The 20,006-nt window shown below is 42.1% G+C and overlaps 1 protein-coding gene across 6 annotated transcripts in view; it reads right to left on the bottom strand.

Moving 5' to 3' along the window:
• LOC311249883 (NACHT, LRR and PYD domains-containing protein 3-like) overlaps window positions 1-20,006 on the bottom strand; it is a 140,720-nt gene that overhangs the window by 100,032 nt on the left and 20,682 nt on the right. For 3 of the 6 annotated variants that reach the window (XM_084341246.1, XM_084341247.1, XM_084341249.1), the window contains exons 10-11: window positions 19,127-19,300; window positions 16,634-16,807 (exon numbers count right to left, since the gene is read on the bottom strand). In XM_084341246.1, coding sequence (XP_084197372.1) covers window positions 16,634-16,807; window positions 19,127-19,300 — 348 coding nt within the window. Of the gene's footprint in view, window positions 1-3,304; window positions 3,523-3,766; window positions 3,887-4,207; window positions 4,367-16,633; window positions 16,808-19,126; window positions 19,301-20,006 lie in introns of all 6 variants that reach the window. The other 3 variants (XM_084341248.1, XM_084341250.1, XM_084341251.1) reach the window with 2 other exon arrangements.

Here is a 20,006-nt window from a genome sequence, read left to right as displayed (position 1 = left end):
ACTGCAGTAGCCACGGCGCACTTCTGCAGTCATTAAAATAAATGTGATCAGTCTCGTCAATCCTTGTAATGAAGTTGTTTTGTCCTTCTGTTTATTTCCCACTAACGGTAGCACTTATATATATTATTTCCTTTGAAAAAAGTAATAGTGATTCAATCAAGTGGTGCATGAAAAAAGGAAACTAAATCTATTTCACATGTTATTAGGCAGAAATCCTACGCTTCACCTCCACCTCCGACCATTTTTTATTTTTAATTTCAGTGAGTGTGCGCTGCTCCGACCCCACAACGTTTTTTTGGTGTTTATCCCTGGCGAGAGGCTACCAAATAATACAGATCTTCGCGTCTCGACTTTATTTAATAGCGTTTCGAGCTCAGACTCGGTGAAGTTGCGCTTCTTCCCTTTACTCACGGTGTAAATCTGATGGTGCAGAGACGGGAATCCCCGGTGCAGGCCCTGTTTAAATTAATTTGCATATTTAAATGAGGGCGTGGACAGGGAGGAGTTTAGCACTTCTACATGTGCGCTCAATTCCACGTTGATTGGGATGTACAAAGGAAAAGTGCTTGGATCGATGCGTACGCACACTTTGATACATCTGATTTCTTTTGTGCGTACGACAGTTTCTGGATTCTAGCGTCCGCCATGTTTCAGTAGGAAATCCACGCAAGTCTTAGTACATGAGGCCCCTGCTCTGCTCGTTTTCTTAATGCCCACGTCGACACCGCTGTTTTAACAGCCAACGCAGGACGCTGCAACCACCTTTAATCCACACCGAGGAAGCGAGCTGGATTAAGGAAGACACACGATATAAGTGAGGCTTAATTGGTGTCTGGGCAGATACTTGGCGTGGCATTTGTCTTTACAATAAAACCGTTGCATAGATGATTCCCAGGAGACCATCTTTCTTTAATTTACAACTTTGCAACACCATTTGTCCTCTTCCCCCCTCAAGACTGATACACTCCTTTCTCCCAGGTTAATCAAGGTCAGCATGGAGAAATCCACTCTCTGACATCAAGTGGAACAGAAAACTGTTTTGTGACAAAGATGTGTTATAATTGATAATTGTCCCTGCAATTGCAAATTAGGTAACGACTCTGATGTTCTGTGTCTCTTCTGATAGAATTAACAAGTACACTCTCCAGAGTAAAAGTACTCTGGGCCTCTTCTTTGTTGTTCTAATCCTCGAATCCTGCCCGAATGGTTTACGACTATGCGTTCTCTTAGCTGACACAATCCAACCAATAATGGTTTCTGTACTCATCCAGATTTCAAGCAAGTTCTAAATAATCAGAATCAGAATTCCTTTCATTGTCCCACAATGGGGAAATTTCTTTGCCACAGCAGACAGTAATTACAATTTTAAAAAAAAGTAATGAAAAGAAATCAATATAATAAGAAGATAAGAAATAGAATTACTCGTATATACATAATATTTACAATATGAACAGTGTAATTATAAACAGTGTGGTACAAATAATAATAAATATGGGTATTTAAAAATTGTCCAGTTAGTGCAAAACAAAATGTACATGGGATATGGCACAGTGCACATGTGAGGTCTACTGGGAGCAGTGCTGGTGGCATAGTCTAACAGCAGCAGGAAGGAAGGACCTGCGATACCGCTCCTTCACACATTTAGGGTTTATCAGTCTGTCGCTGAAGGAGCTGACCAGTGCTGTGATAGTGACCTGTAGGGGGTGGGACTCCTTCACCAGCAGCGATGACAGCTTATCCATCATCCTGCTGTCTCGAATCCCAGCTCCCCTGGGCAGAACTGAGCTACATGTCAAAGTATCCTTGAGCAAGATACTGAACCCCAAAATGGCAGCATCCCTGCAACCACGGAGTAGCGGATGATTATGGCTGTGTCCAAATTCAGGGGCTGCAGACCACGAAGGGTGCATTTGAAGGCCAATTACGTCACAACGCTGCACGAAGGCTGTCCAAATTCAAAGGCTCCTTCAAATGCAGCCTGCCCTTCCCTCTTTTTGGAGGACGCACCGCTACTATCCTTCACGGCCTCACCACTGCTCAGTCCCGAAAACAGAAGAGGACGCAAGAGAAAATGGCGACGTCAAGTGGCGCAGACATGACATTCAAATTTAAGTAATGGGTTTATACTCGGTTTTTAGTCATTTGAACATCCAACGCTAGATATATTAAACTTCAAGGGACTATAAAACCTCCAGATGTTAACTTTCAGTTAAAATATGTGACGCTGGTAATGCTATGGTAAATATAGTTGTTATTCACCAATGGGTGAATGCTTATTTTGTAATGTTGATAACTCAATTTAGATTTGTCACATTTTGTCATTAATTTTTGTACACAAATAAATAAAAAATGTACACGTTTGATAGATTTGAACCAAAACAGACTTTATTGCATCTCTTCATTCACAGACGTGACGTAAGGGTAAGGGGCGGGTACACCTGGTGGCGCAACCAGGAAATGCTCCGAAGGCTAGACCGTCCCATTTAACAACGGTGGACGAGGCCTTAAAGGTCTCTCCAAAGGACCCGCCTTCGTGGGCCGCAAAGGCCGCGTCCTTGAAGGCTGCAGCCCCTGAATTTGGACACAGCCAATGAGATGAGATGAGGTCTAGGTTCAGCAATGTCATGTGCCCAAAAAATGAGGTCAGCTGACAACCTGAATATACTGAATGACCTGGTTTTTCCATCAATGTAATTTTTCTTCCCCAACGGCACAAGCATATTCCGAGATTCACGGGCTCAAACTATGAAAGACCGGTTTAGGGAGTTTGAGACATCATTTTAACCTCAGAGTACAGACCTTAACCCCCCTGAGAATCTTTGGGATGTGCTGGAGAAGACTTTAAGCAGCGGCCCGACTCTCCTATCATCAATACAAGATCTTGGCAATAAATGAATGCAACTCTGGACAGAAATAGATGTTGTGACATTGCATAAGCTCATTAAAATGATGCCATGGCGAAAGCATGCCATAGTCTGTTCGTGCTCTTACATTGCACACTAGGCTGGCTTTGTAGTAGTAGTGTACTGTACTGCCTCATCTGTGTTTATTTATTTATTTTATTTTATTGTCCGGTTTTGTATGTACTGGTCTGCGTCTTAACTGTTCTAACTGTCTGGATGAGCGAGAGACATCTGAATTTCCCTACCGGGATTAATAAAGTATATATCTATCTATCTATCTATCTATCAAAGCTAAAGGTGGTCCAACAAAATATTAGAGTGTGTGACTTCTTTTTGGCCAGGCAGTCTATGATAACATGTAACAGCTGACATGTTTAATTGGTAGAGATGTAGAGTCTTACATTGTAACCTGCTGGTCTGACCGGCTGGTCTTGTTCTGGATCTTTCTCCACACTGGGGACAGGAGGAGTCCCCTGATGAAGCAGACTGGTCCCAGTATGAAGTGATGCACTGCCTGCAGAACCAGTGTCCACAGCTGGTAGAGACTGGATCCTTCAGGACGTCCTGACACAAAGCACAGCTGCAGAGCTGCTCCTCCACAGAAACATGACTCCTCTTCCTGTCAACACATTTCTTAGTGACTACAATGATTTGTTGAGTGTTGATACAAGGGCACAACTAAGAAAACTTTCTTAAAGTGTAAATTCTCATTTTGTTTTCTGCAGAAATAAAATCAGATCCATTTCAGTTTGAAACATGATCTGCACTAATAGTTCTGCATTATTATTATGAATCTCTTGCCATTTTTTTTAAATTTCATCCTCATGTATCATGTTTAATTAAGTCAGTTTACAGTCTCTTACTGTGTGTCTGAGGGTCCAGGTCCATTACTGAAGAATAAAGGAGGATCTTTGGACCAGTCACTCCTCATAGACAGACAGCTGGGTACTGGAGACTCTGCTCTCTGTCTGTTGAACTGAACTCTGCAACAACATGTTTTTATTTATATCACATGAATCTTTGATAAACTCTCTGAAGACAAAGTCATTTAGGAAGCTCTAAATACACAAACTGCTGCTGCTGTTGATAATTAGGAGGTTTAAAAGTTTGTATCACTTCTCTTAGTTTAGATTACAGCTTTTAGGTGACTGACAGCTGTCAGATACTCAGAGGAAGATTGTGACTCATTTCTGTTTGTGTCACAAAATTCACATTTCAGTAGGAATTTTAAGATATAAACACAAAATCAACACTGGATGAAGCAGCTGAAAATAAGTCATATAAATTAGTGGCAGGTCTCTTACTGTGTGTCTGAGGGTCCAGGTCCATTACTGAACTCTGGAGGTTTGTTTTTGGACCGGTCACTCCTCAGAGACAGACAGCTGGGTACTGGAGACTCTGCTCTGTCCTCCTCTTCCTCCACACCACGTCTCCAGGAGGCCATCTTCTGGACTTCAGTCAGTCTGAGAGGTAAAACAGTTACACTGACGGTGAGCTCAAAACTAAAAGAAGGTTGTTTGAAAGTCACACACAACTCTGAGAGAACAGGAAGTGAGACACAATCTGTCTCTGATCGACTTCATCAAACTGTTGGCTTTACTCCAACATGTCTGTCCTCTACAGTCCTCAGGGAGACAAAGACTTGGAGACTTTGACAGTAAAATAATACAAATGTTGGATTAACACTCACCCTGACACAGCGTTCAGTTTCCTGCTCCATCTGCTGTCGACTCAAAATGGAGTCTGAGCTCAGTTTAGTTTCACTTTGAGAGTTGCCTCCCTGTCACATTGCTCCTCCCCTCTCCAGTTACAGGAAATCAGTATCTGTTTTCTGTGTGTGTGTGTGTGTGTGTGTGTGTGTGTGTGTGTGTGTGTGTGTGTGTGTGTGTGTGTGTGTGAGAGAGAGAGACAGATTCAGACTGAGAGAGAGACAGATTCAGACTGAGAGAGAGAGATTCAGACTGAGAGAGAGACAGATTCAGACTGAGAGAGACAGATTCAGACTGAGAGAGAGACAGATTCAGACTGAGAGAGACAGATTCTGGCCACACATCACAATATTTACTCATTTGGCAAAAGAATCTAAATTAAAAATCTCACAAACTAAAAAATCCAGCATGAAACAAAAAGAGCGCTGGTTCGATAAAGTATGTGCTGTATCCAGACAGAACCTGAGAAAACTGTCAAACAGGAAACACAGGAACCCAAATGACCCGTTAGGACGGCTTGAATATGTCCAAGCCCTGAAAGAATACAAAAAACTCCTCTGTGTGAAAAAAATGCATCATATGGAGAGAGAACTCAACAAAATTGAAAAAGCCATAAATGACAACACCTTTTGGAAATTATGGAAAAACATCAACAGAAACCCACGTACAGAGACCAACCCAATTCAAAATGGCAAAATCTGGAAAGATTACTTTGATGACCTCTATAGAAATCCAGAGTGTCAGGGTCTGAATCATAACCAAATTTTAACAATAGACAAACTGAAAGAACTAGAAAGGACAGTGAGGGACAACCAATGTGCCCTTGATTACCCCATCACCATTAAAGAAATACAGCACAAAATCAAAACCCTTAAAAATGGAAAAGCTTGCGGTATAGACAGCATTAACTCAGAGATGCTGAAACACAGTAACTTAAAACTCCAACTTGCCGTGCAAAAACACTTCAACATGGTGTTGGCCTCTGGATATCACCCCAGTGTTTGGAATAAAGGTCTCATTTCTCCTGTATTTAAAAATGGAGGCAGGTATAACCCCAGCAATTACAGGGGCATCTGTTTTAACAGCAACCTGAGTAAACTCTTCTGTAGCATCCTCAACTCCAGATTAATCTCTTATCTCACTGAACATAATATTCTGTCTAGAAGCCAAATTGGCTTTTTACCCAAACATCAAACATCTGACCACATATACACTCTGCATACACTCATCCAACAGCATGTTCACAGAAAACACAAAGGAAAGATATTTGCATGTTTTGTAGATCTAAAAAAGGCTTTTGACACAATTTGGCACAACGGGTTATTTTTACAACTTCTCCAATATGGAATTGGGGGTAAAATGTATGATTTAATCAAATCCAAATATTCTGACAACCAGTGCTGTTAAAACTGGAAACACAAGAACAGAGTTCTTCAAACAAGGAAAAGGAGCATCAGGCTGCAGCCTGTCTCCACTCTGATCAACATTTACATCAATACACTGGCCACTCTTCTTGAACAGTCCTCAAGCCCAGGATTACATCTACAAGGCAAAGACATCAAATTCCTCATGTATGCAGATGACCTGGTTCTACTGTCCCCAACAGAACAGGGCCTGCAGCAGAACCTCTCTCTGCTGGAGACGTTCTGTCAAAACTGGGCGTTAGATATCAACCTTGACAAAACCAAAGTCATGGTATTCCAGAAAAAGGCCCGTTACAGGAGTCCAAACATGTCTTCAGGTCAGAGGGACCACACTTCAGCATACAGTGGAATATAATTACCTGGGCATCACCATCAGTTCATCAGGCAGCTTTGACAAAGCAATAAACTCCCTCACAGAAAAGGCACGCAGGGCGACTATAGCATCAAAAGCTCACTATATAAATTCAATCCTCCAGTTACAATTTGGCTAAAACTATTTAACAGTGTAATAAAACCCATCCTGATGTATGGAAGTGAAGTGTGGGGCCCTCTGATGACCCAGAGGCACCTCATGGGACACAACACCCACTGAGAAACTTAACCTTCAATTCTGCAAGGAAATCCTCAAGGTCCACAGAAACTGTCCAAACCATGCATGTAGAGCAGAGCTGGGACACTTCCCTCTCTCTCTACACATGATCAAAAGGTCAATTAAGTTCCAGGTTCACTTAGCACAAGCTGATCCTGGTTCCTATCACCACAGAGCCTTCCTCAGTAACAGCCTCTGTCCAGAGACAGACCCTCTGAGAAACACCAGAGAAACCTGCCACCTCAAAACCCAAGACCTCCAAACTCTCTCCAAAACTCATCTGATATCTATAGACAAAGAGAATAAAAAGACTTACATTGACAATTGGAAAAATCTAATCAAATCCATCAATAAATTGGAGTGCTATCGCTCACTGGACAGAGAGTATTCTCCAGCACAATATCTGGTCAGCATACAAAACCCCAAACAAAGACAAACACTAACAATGTACAGACTCAGACCATCAGCTGCAGGTTGAAACAGGTCGGCATAAGAAACAGTGGAAGCCCAGAGAATTAAGAATCTGTAAACACTGCTCTTCAGGAGAAATAGAAACTGAGGCCCATTTCCTCCTCTCCTGCCCCCTGTACCAAACAGAGAGAGGTTTTCCTCCAGCAGATCACTGCAGCAGATCCAACATATCAGGGAAAAACATGTGATGAGCTGTTAAAAGTCTGTCTGGGAGAAGATCCACCATTTGTAAAATTAGCTGCACAATACGTAACACTCTGCCATGAAACTAGAGAAACACACAAATGCTAACCACAACCATTACTGCTATGGTATAATATTGTTGTTGTTGTTGTTGTTTTTCATTTCTTTATTTTATATATTATTATTATTATTATTATTATTATTATCATCATTTAATATGAACTGTATATATATATATATATATTTTTTTTTAAATTATATATAAGAACTTGCAACTGTCTAATGACACCCAGTCTGTGTATAAGAGAGAGACAGCACTTCATCAACACACACACACACACAAGGTATACAGTATAAATATATATATTTTTTATTTATTTTTATTTTTATTTTTTATTGTATTATATTTGTATATATTTGATTCTGTGAGTTGTATTTGTTTTGTTTTCATTGACTCTTGATGCTTTGGCAACATAGTTCTTGTAACAGTCATGCCAATAAAGCAAAATGAATTGAATTGAAATTGATTCAGACTGAGAGAGAGACAGATTCAGACTGAGAGAGAGAGACAGATTCAGACTGAGAGAGAGACAGATTCAGACTGAGAGAGAGAGACAGATAATATCGTAAATATCAAATAAACCAAGTTAAACTTTGGAAACGTGCTCGTCTCGGGGACCTGAGCGCTCGGACTGGAGAGGAAGCCGACACTATAAACATCCAGGGAGATCAGCACTGAGGCCTGCCTGGAGAAACCTGCTCTCCTCTCCCCGAACTCCCCCCAAGACACCATTTAGATAAAGTCACCAACACAAGTGGTGCCCAGCTGTCACAGCTCTGCCGCACTGGCTCTGTATATAGTCAACGGGAGGTTACGAGGAGACTCTCCGGGCCGTTACACATTGAGTTCAGCTCCTGGCAGCAGTACGGTGGACTACGCCAGAACAGATCTGGACCCGACGTCTCTCAGAGCTTTCACAGTCGACCCACTCACACCCCTCTCGGACCACAGCGAGATCACGGTCCATCTGAAGAGGGCACACGCTCACTGTGAGGCCTCTAAACCCAGTGAACTGTACAACACCACACACTCACACAGATGGAAACCAGACAGCATGGAGAGCTACCGAAAGGCTTTGAAAATGCCAACATCCAATATTCAGTCCATTTATTTCTTTCTGGAGCATTTCCCCACAGTAATGACGGTGCAAACACTGCTGTGGACACAATCAACGCAACTTTTGATGAACTGGCAACGTTATCAAACTTGAAGACCTCAAATCAAAAACCAAAACAAACACACAATAACAAATGGTTTGACAATGATCGCAGAAATATAAGCAACACTTTAAGAAGGTTATCAAACGAAAAACCCAGAGACCCAAATAACCAAAATATACGCCTTCATCACTACGACACCTTAAAACAACACAAACACACACTGAGAGCAAAGAAAGACCAACACACCAGAACCCGGCTCTCTGAAACAGAAGAACCTTTAGAGTCAGACCCGTTCTGACTCTGAACAGAACACAACAAGATCAACTGGCAACACAAGATGGCAGTGTTTGGATGAATGACTTTACTGAATTATACAGCGACATTACAAAGAACAGCGACCAAAACAAAACACACGCCAGGTGGAAAACCTGAGAATTAGTAATTAAAGACGACAAAACCCTCGAGATGCTTCAATAACAGAGCGAGAACTGACGGAAAGCATCCGATCCCTGAGAGCTAAAAAGGCCTGTGGAGTCGACAGCATCTCAAATGAAATGATCAAATACTCTGAGCGTGAATTCAAATCGGCTGTACTCAAACTCTTTAATATAATTCTAGCAGCTGGCACTTTTCCTGACATGTGGAATAAAGGTTTAATAACACCACTTTATAACAGTGGAGATAAACATGACCCTAATAATTACCGTGGCGTCCGTGTAAATAGTAACCTGGAAAAACCTTTTGCAACATTATGAATAAAAGACTCATCAGTTTCGTCAACGACCGAAATGTTTTGAATAAATGCCAAATTGGATTCTTACCAAATTTTGGCCCAACAGACCTCATCTACACCCTCCACACCCTGATCGAGCAGGAGTCAGACGAGAAGAGAGGAAAGGCCTGCGCATGTTTTGTTGATTTCACAAAGGCCTTTGACTCCATATGGCACGAGGGCCTTTTCTACAGACGGCTCAACAGCGGCATCGGGGGGAAAACACATGATGTCATTAAATCTATGTACACAAATAGTAAATGTGCAGTTAAAATAGGAGACAAACAAACAGCCTTCTTTTCCCAAGGTGGTGGGGTGAGGCAGGGAGGCAATCTTAGTCCAATCCTCTTCAGTTTATACATCAATGAATCTGCACGTCAGCTAGATCAATCCACGGCACCTGGCCTCGACCTGAAGGACACAGAAATGAAGGGTCTCCTGTCCGCAGATGACTCGGTGTTGCTGTCACCAACAAAAGAAGGTCTACAGCAGCACCTCAACCTCCTGCATGCATCCTGTCAGACCTGGGCCCTGACAGCTAACCCAAAGAAAACCAAAGCTATGATCGTCCAGAAGCAGTCCAGAAGTCAGGAAAACACACACTGTCTATTTGGACGCCACTAAATTACAACATACAAGAAACGACACATACCTTGGCCTCAACATGAGCTCCACAGGAAGCTTCAACTTGGCTGTGAGAGATCTGAGAGACAAAGCAAGGAGAGCTTTCTGTGCAGTCAGAAGAAACATTAAACTTGACGTTCAATTAAAATCTGGCTGAACATTTTCCATCTGTATCAGAACCCATAATTCTCTGTGGCAGTGAAATCTGGGGACCAACATTAAATCATGAATTTGACAAACGGGACAAAACAATACTAGAATCCTTCCACACAGAGTTCTGTAAGAACATCATGCAGGTCCAGAGAAGACACCAAACAATGCGTGTAGAGCAGAACTCGGCCAATACCCCCTCATACTGACAATACAAAACAGAGCAATTACATTTTACAGTCACCTAAAAACTAGTGACCCCCAGACGCACCATCACAAAGCCCTAACCTGCCGGGAGCTGCAGCCAGAGAAGAGTCCCCTCAGCCAGCTGGTCCAGAGGCTCGGTCCAGACAACCCAACACGGCCCGGACAGCCTCGGGACCACGACACCAAGCCAATCAGACCAAACCAAATTATCAACCGACAAAAAGAAATCTATATCACAGACTGGAAGGAAACAACTAAAGCTGGACACAATGTACACAGTAACAACATGTTTGTGATGGGGACATGAAAGAGACAGAATATAGAGACTCTCTGTTCACACTTTCTGCCAGCAGAGGGAGCTGCAGACCGTCAGGAGTTCATCAGTCTGTCTCCAAACTGACCCTGAAACCTGTCACACCTGAGCTCATCAACACTTTCCTCAATCGTCTCATTTCACTTTGAGTCCAAGTTAAAGTGTCCAACATTCACAGACAAACAGCTGACACCCTGCTCGCATGTACGTGTCAGAGTCAGCGTTTATTTTAAATGAAAGGAGTCAAATAAAAGGAGAAAAGAGATTATTACGTCACATTTTTACTTTACTTTGCTTCTTACTTCATGCACACAATAACTTTATACCGTCCTATAACTTGCACCAGTAAGTTCTCATCCTGCAAAACCTTTTGAAGAAGATTTCTGCAAATGAAAAAGGGGAAACAATCTTTTCTTTTTAGAAAAATTAAAGTTTAAAGGTTGATAAACCCTTTTTTTTACTTGAGTGTGGTTTATTGAGAATACAGACATAATTTACACTCAAGAAAGCTCTGAAAAGCAAACGTGAAGGTAGAAAAGTTATTTCCTGAGTTTGTGTGTGACATATTTATCACGTGATGACAAACAGATGTGGGAGTAATCTGTACAGAGACTCTGAAGCAGCCACGTTATTATTTACATGTCTACTCTGAGATTTACCTACATCGTCCATAAATATCTTTACATTTACTTATTGATGTTATTCTGAGCATTTGGTCTGCGTGACACTCTTCTTATTTTAATAAGCAAGTACCGTGAAGTTAATAATATGTTAGTGATGTCTAAATGTTGGACGAAGTGAAGAGAGACAAAGAAAACTTAACTTGAGCAATAAAGCAATTCTGCTGCTTGTAGATGAGGTTCATTATGCACATTTTATAATAAGGAGAATTTAGTCCCACGTTGACAAGGACAGACAATGAAGACGAATGAAGTCTGGATTATATCACTGAGATAATGTTTAATTAATCATTAATACTCTGTAAAGTCAGGGGTCGAGTCACGTGGGAGCCGATGGAGGCTGAGCTCCATAAACACAATCTGTGGAGGTCCCAGATACATTACCAACAACCTTATTCTTAGTCTGTAATAATGCATTTTCAATGTGATCAATACTATTTATGTTAATGATGTAAACAGTCTGAAAGAAACATGTCGTCCAAATGAACTGAGCGCCATATTGTCGTGAATGTCAGTGACAATGACTGCATTTCACCACCAAGCCACCGGGGGGCGCAGCAGAATCGAGCCACCTGTGCCCTTGAAAGCGAGCGAGCCTCGAACAGGTCGTGGACCTATTTGGATGGAGAGGCTACGACCTGTATCTACAAGTATTATCCTCATGAGATGTACTGAGAAAGTAATATAGACTAGACTACCATGCCGCCGAAAAGCATGGACAGATTTGACCAGGGTCCAGGTTCTAGTCTGAGCTTTGTGGGGGTCTAAAAGTACCCCTAACCCTAACAAACATGAGGGCGGAGCCACAAAGGATCACAGCACAGCAGGTGTGTTTAGTGAGCGAGAGAGAGAGAGAGAGAGAGAGTATACACCTGCATCACTGGAACAAACATACAACAGTTTTTACACAAATAAAGAAATATATTCATGTAAAACATTTGTCGAATGAACCAGTGAGCCCAAACAGATAAGTGTGTGTTGTAGACAGTGTTTCATGAAGTTTATAGTCAGTCTTCAAACTGAGCGTTTTGTAAGGGAGTCTGGTGACTTTCTACACATTATTTGTCCCCCAAAGAAGCAGCCTACTAGTTCATGTTCACTGGATTTGTGTAATTTGACACGTTTGCCGTCAATACATTAATAAATTTGGTGTAAAAGTTGAAATCAGTAGAAACGGTGAGTTCAAACAGCTGACGGGAGGCAAGACGCACCTCAGACACAGAAGCAGACAGGATGCACTTTAAACATGAAACCACACAGCTTTTACACACAAACAGACACTTTTCACGAGGAAGGAAAAATCTTAATGTAGCACACTTAATGCTGAATTTACAGGAAGGGACCAACGAGTTAAAATTTGCCATTGCTGTTTCATGAAGTCTGTTCAGTTTCTCCTCATGATGCAACAACTCCTAAAATCACACGATTTTGTAAGGGAGTCTGGGATATTGTGGAGAATTCACTTGTTTACATGGGCCAGGTATATTTAGGGAAACAGCTCATGATTTTCCCAGGAAGGGTGGACTGGACTCCCCTGTCCCCCCTTAATATCCACTGATGGTGCTCGTAGCTGCAGTAGTAATAGTAGTCCTGCTATTTACAGTAGTTACACAATGATTGCTACAAGGAGCAAGTAGCAGAAGTAGTCAGGGCTGGAAAGTAACTGAGTACTCGAGGACTGTACTTAAGTGCAGTTTTGAGGCACTTGTACTTCTTCTGAATATTTAAATGTCACTCTGCCTCATACATTTACTGCACTACGCTGGAAGTATTTGAGGTTTTACTGCAGGACCTTTAGCTGACGGCTGTTAGCCTACAAGTTATTTTACCTGCACAACATGATCTCTGCTCCAATGTTTTTCATCCAGGATTATTGTACTCTTTCCATTCAGCCAGCAGCTGGAGGTAGATTTTCCACAACAGCTGCCGATCTTATAAAAAAACACTGGATTGTTAAAAACTCAACCGGTCGTTTCCAACCTCTTTGGCTCGTGACTCCATATGAAAAAGCAGAATCTAGTTGGGGCTCCTTGTCAAATATCAGAGGTCTGTTAGTTGTTAGCAGCCCCCTCTGAACCTCTGTGATCCATTAAATACCAGAACTGCTGAGCTGTTTCTTAATTGATTACATTGATCAACACAAGTGGAGCCATCAAAATATTGTTTAATACATTTTTTGCTCATTACAGAAGAATAAACATTTGACTTTAAATTTCATAATAATATAAAGAGATTCATATGAAATAAAAATCTGAACATACAGAATAAAGAACGTGTGCAGAAATAATCTCGCACTGATGAATATGATACTGCAGACTTCTGCATTCTGACATCAACCTCCATTTTACAGCATAATATGAAAATGAACAGGCGTTCTCCATCATTCAACAACCAGTAAGTGTATAAACACAGACTGACTGAATGAGGAACAGAAAGACAGGACGTGATGCAGACTCACGTCCAGGTTCCAGGTGGAGGAGGTGTCTGAGTGTGGAGCAGAAGGAGTGGAGGAGTGTCAGTGTGTCTGCAGAGACTGTGTAGAAGGACAGAGCAGCAGCAGAGCAGTCCAGATACACTGATGATACTCTGTCACATCCACAGGAACACAGGGACGATGCTGGACTGGACATTGTGTGTGACAGTGGAGCTGATCTCAGAGCAGTTCACACTGCAGCACTGACAGTCATCTCCACTTGTTGCGACTGGTCCGTCAGTCACTGCTGGATGAAGCTCTCCTCTCCACTCCACCTCCCAGTAACACGGCCCAGTCAGAGCCTCTCCACCCACCAGCTGATGGTGCTGCTTCAACCTCTCTGGATCATCAGGACACAGCTGATCCTCTCAACACCTCCACCTTCCTCATCACAGTGACAGAGATCACCAATAACTCCAGCTGATGAGAGAAGCAGAGAGACAGTAAAGTGATAAATGAGTGTTTGCAGAGACTCCCTCCATCAGCTGTCAGTCAGTGATATAAAGACCAGCAGGACTTCAGTCCTGTTCAGACCACAAGTGGAGCGGCTGTGTAGCGTAGCCAGCTTCCTTTCAGCTCTCATGTTAACGTGTTGGAGTGAAGCTCACAGACCTGCAGACACTTTGGACATCAAGTGTGTTTACTCTGCAGGTTTCACTGAAGGACACAGTGGAAATAAACTGCTGACAGTCCCTGAACGCATCATGACTGCAGGAACACAGATATTCACTGCTCTCTTTAATGATGGACGGCTGTTTGGGTTCAAAGCTGTTAGAAACCAGCATCTCCATTTATTATGTTCAACATCAGCTGTGGTTTGTGGACTTCAGCAGAGGTTCTGGTCCGTATACAGACCACATGGTTACTTAATGTAATGATGGTTCTCTGAAATAAGAGCCAGTGATTTGCAGGCTTCAGTCAGACTGATCTGAGAGCTGTGACAAAGATGAACTGATCAGTTGTTCAGTGTTGAAATGAGAGAACAAACACTTTGAGATCAGATTTGATGCTCTGACAGTTTGATGAATGAGGACACTGTCTCTATACATCCTGTGATGCTGTCAGCTGTGATCCAGCTTTATTTCCTGTAGACATGAACACAACAACAACAGTCGTCTTCACATCGACTCAAACACACCATCACAACAAGCTTCTGATCTGATTGGCTGACTGCTCTCTCTCTCTGTCCAATCATGAAGCCTGTCACCGTTCTCCTCTCACAGCTTCACTGAGGAAAGCAGGAAATACTGGATCTTTACTTTGATACTGTGTTTAGTACAATACTGCTGAAACCAGCATGAACTGACTCCAACCCTCTACTGACCTCAGAGTCTCCAGTCTGCAGTCTGGACTCTCCTTCAGATCACACAGCAGCTTCACGTCTGAATCCTTCAGGTTGTTGTTGTACAGGTTCAGCTCTCTCAGATGGGAGGGGTTGGACTTCAGCGCTGAGGCCAGAGAAGCACAGCTGATCTCTGACAAACTGCACCACCTCAATCTGAATAAAGAATAAATGATGTAAGTTGAGAAGACAATGTTCCTGCTTGAAATCATTCAGTGATTAATAATCTGTTCAAAAAGAAAATGAGAAAATGGAAACTCCAAACATCTGAACCCAACAGGACGCAGGTTAAAACCTCTAAAATACAAAAGGTGACAAAGAGCTCTCATTAATATTAATGACAACGTGCTGCTACTTCAGTAAAGACGTGGTGACTTCACCTCTTAAACTCTGCAGCTGCACCAGTGGCTCCATCTATACAAACTCATGTTGTGAAGCCAAACAAATAAAAACTCACAAAAACTGGTTTTAGATTCAATCAAAGTATCTTCAGTTTGAACTAGTGTGAGCATCATATAGTTTCATAAAACTGGTGGAAAAAGAAAATACTGAATATTTGTTGTTGTCTGTTTGTTGAAACAGAGATAACTTATTTATTAATTATGTTTATGTATTTTATTATCACTTTCTTAAAAAAACATGATGTGGAATATAAGATGACAATCAAGAGTTGAAGAGGATCACAGTGAATTATCCAGTGTAGATTTTTCTCTTTATATGAAGGTTTTAAATGTGCAGCTCAACACTGCTCTGCCACAGTCAGTGGATTAAACCACTGTAAAAGAAAATAGACTTTATCATTGAGATAGTCAGTGTGGATCAGTGTAATGAAAACTTCACATTCAACTCAACATCACAAAGTTTCCAAAGATGCAAATATGTCAGGATGAATTCTGGGGAAGAGTAAACAAAAGACATCTACTGTGTTTTTATTCATTTTAATTTAGGAAAAGTGGAGTCAGAAGATCAAATCATCTCCAGTTTAAACTATTCAGTCAGTATAAGCATCATGTAGCTTCATAAATCTCTGATCCCTCTCAGATGGGAGGGGTTGGACTTCAGAGCTGAGGCCACAGAAGCACAGCTGATCTCTGACAAACTGCAGCTCCTCAATCTGAATAAAGAATAAATGATGTAATAAAGATCTGTTTATATTCCATAAATGTTCAGTTGTTTAATGTGCAGTTCAACATCACTGCGTCCTCATCAATCAGCTGTATCCTAAAACGACTGAGTGACTTTGTTCTTGTGTTGTTGTGGATCATCATGTTGTAATGTCAGCCTTCTACAGACATCATCTAAATGTCACCACATTCATGTCAACACATGCTATCAACATGCTGCTGAACTCTGCACCCTCTTTAACACCTGTCCCAACACTACAGTATCCAGAACCACATGAATCCAATTAGAGTCCAGACTGAATTCTGCTGACAGACTAAAAAAAGAGCTGTTGTGAGTTGTGTTCAGACAAACACAGAAAACAAGAAGAGTAAAGGATATTGAAAAGTTCTGTTGTGGATTTAAATCAGGTAGATAAACACTGCACAAGAGCAAAATACATGAACTGACCTCAAGATCTCCAGTCGACAGTTTGGACTCTTCAGTCCTTCACACAGAAGCTTCACTCCTGAATCCTGCAGGTTGTTGTTGTCCAGGTCCAGCTCTCTCAGATGGGAGGGGTTGGACTTCAGAGCTGAGGCCAGAGAAGCACAGCTGATCTCTGACAAACTGCAGCGCCACAATCTGAATAAAGAATAAATGATGTAAGTTCAGAAGACAATGTTCCTGCTTGAAATCATTCAGTGATTAATAATCTGTTCAAAAAGAAAATGAGAAAATGGAAACTCCAAACATCTGAACCCAACAGGACGCAGGTTCAAACCTCTAAAATACAAAAGGTGACAAAGAGCTCTCATTAATATTAAAGGTCCCATATTATGACAAACTCACTTTTTCTGGGATTTGGGGTGTTATTTTGGGTCTATGCTGCTGCCACACGCGTACAAACTTTGAAAAAAGACCATCCGTGCTTTTTTGAGTGAGATACAGATGTCTGACGGTGTCTTGCCTGCAGTTTCCAGATGAGCGAGTCAAATTTCTGCCGGTCGTCGATGTGAGTCTGTTTGTGTGTGCTAACCGCTTCACATCGGACTGCTTCAGTAACGAGGGTCAGTACAAAGCTGGCTAACTAGTGAGCTCCGCCTCGGTCCGCTATGCAACGATGTTTGAAGCGAGTTTAATGTCGATAATATCACGAGGGAGCTCGGTTGTCACAGTGAAAAGTCTGGAAACATGTGCAGACTGGAGACAGAGACTATGCGGACAGTGTCCAAGAGTTTGGAGACTGTTGGAGACAAACACAGCTTTCGCTAGCTGTTTCCAGCTGTTACCTGTTGCAGGTCAGTGGGGGATGGGAGCCGGGTGGTTGTGTCGGGGAGTCCTGCTAACAGCTAAACTATCAGGTCACACACACACACACACAGTAGCCAACTTCATATGACAAATGTAGACAATTTTTATTTATTAATCACAATCAGAAATATTCGATCTTGTTTGGGGGCTTCACATAATAAACAAACAGAACTGGTCTATATGGAGGTTTTAATGGTCGAAACACAGACGTTATGACGTGAACCCTGTGTTGCGGTACACAAAACAAAAAGATCGTTGACTCAAGGTTTAGTGTTTGCCTCTTTATTTCCTTTTGCCACCAGCTTTCCTGTTTGTGTACAGGTTAGTCCTCCGTTTATGAGAGTGGCAGAGTGGCATCGGACTTGAGAGTTAGTGGGCCTAATGCATAACTGTGGTTACTACTGCGCATGTCTCTTTGCTGCTATAATAAACATTTGCTTAGGATTGTGACGAACAGGATGGAAACTGGTAACAAACAAACGTGCGGTTGAACGACAGCATCTCGGCGAGCCATAGCGACACATCCACCGTAAACATTAGCACATGCTACCGCTAGCCTGAACGCATCCTCTCCCTGAGAGGGGCGCGTGTTAGGACGGAGCTCATTAGCATAACAGCTGCAGAATCAGAACCAGCTGCTCTCAGCAGAGCTCAGTAGAGCCACTTTCAGACAGCTGATATTCAGGACCACTGATGGGTTTGGGGGCAATACATTTCTAATACAGTGCTGTTGGACCTCTGACAGCTGTGTGGAAGTGATGAAAAACAGTATAATATGGGACCTTTAATGACAACGTGCTGCTACTTCAGTAAAGACGTGGTGACTTCACCTCTTAAACTCTGCAGCTGCACCAGTGGCTCCATCTATACAAACTCATGTTGTGAAGCCAAACAAATAAAAACTCACAAAAACTGGTTTTAGATTCAATTCAACATCACAAAGTTTCCAAAGATGCAAATATGTCAATAAATATGAGTAAACAAAAGACATCTACTGTGTTTTTCATTTATTTTATATTTTTTAGGAAAAGTGGAGTCAGAAGATCAAATCATCTCCAGTTTAAACTATTCAGTCAGTATAAGCATCATGTAGCTTCATAAATCTCTGATCCCTCTCAGATGGGAGGGGTTGGACTTCAGAGCTGAGGCCACAGAAGCACAGCTGATCTCTGACAAACTGCAGCTCCTCAATCTGAATAAAGAATAAATGATGTAATAAAGATCTGTTTATATTCCATCAATGTTCAGTTGTTTAATGTGCAGTTCAACATCACTGCGTCCTCATCAATCAGCTGTATCCTAAAACGACTGAGTGACTTTGTTCTTGTGTTGTTGTGGATCATCATGTTGTAATGTCAGCCTTCTACAGACATCATCTAAATGTCACCACATTCATGTCAACACATGTTATCAACATGCTGCTGAACTCTGCACCCTCTTTAACACCTGTCCCAACACTACAGTATCCAGAACCACATGAATCCAATTAGAGTCCAGACTGAATTCTGCTGACAGACTAAAAAAAGAGCCGTTGTGAGTTGTGTTCAGACAAACACAGAAAACAAGAAGAGTAAAGGATATTTAAAAGTTCTGTTGTGGATTTAAATCAGGTAGATAAACACTGCACAAGAGCAAAATACATGAACTGACCTCAAGATCTCCAGTCGACAGTTTGGACTCTTCAGTCCTTCACACAGAAGCTTCACTCCTGAATCCTGCAGGTTGTTGTTGTCCAGCTGCAGCTCTCTCAGATGGGAGGGGTTGGACTTCAGAGCTGAGGCCAGAGAAGCACAGCTGATCTCTGACAAACTGCAGTCCCTCAATCTGAATAAAGAATAAATGATGTAAGTTTAGAAGACAATGTTCCTGCTTGAAATCATTCAGTGATTAATAATCTGTTCAAAAAGAAAATGAGAAAATGGAAACTCCAAACATCTGAACCCAACAGGACGCAGGTTCAAACCTCTAAAATACAAAAGGTGACAAAGAGCTCTCATTAATATTAAAGGTCCCATATTATGACAAACTCACTTTTTCTGGGATTTGGGGTGTTATTTTGGGTCTATGCTGCTGCCACACGCGTACAAACTTTGAAAAAAGACCATCCGTGCTTTTTTGAGTGAGATACAGATGTCTGACGGTGTCTTGCCTGCAGTTTCCAGATGAGCGAGTCAAATTTCTGCCGGTCGTCGATGTGAGTCTGTTTGTGTGTGCTAACCGCTTCACATCGGACTGCTTCAGTAACGAGGGTCAGTACAAAGCTGGCTAACTAGTGAGCTCCGCCTCGGTCCGCTATGCAACGATGTTTGAAGCCAGTTTAATGTCGATAATATCACGAGGGAGCTCGGTTGTCACAGTGAAAAGTCTGGAAACATGTGCAGACTGGAGACAGAGACTGTGCGGACAGTGTCCAAGAGTTTGGAGACTGTTGGAGACAAACACAGCTTTCGCTAGCTGCTTTCAGCTGTTACCTGTTGCAGGTCAGTGGGGGATGGGAGCCGGGTGGTTGTGTCGGGGAGTCCTGCTAACA

The sequence above is a fragment of the Pagrus pagrus genome (genome assembly GCF_965226575.1).
Source record: "Pagrus pagrus genome assembly, chromosome: 20".
Lineage (NCBI taxonomy): Eukaryota > Metazoa > Chordata > Actinopteri > Spariformes > Sparidae > Pagrus > Pagrus pagrus.
This window is presented reverse-complemented; position numbering and strand designations above follow the sequence as displayed.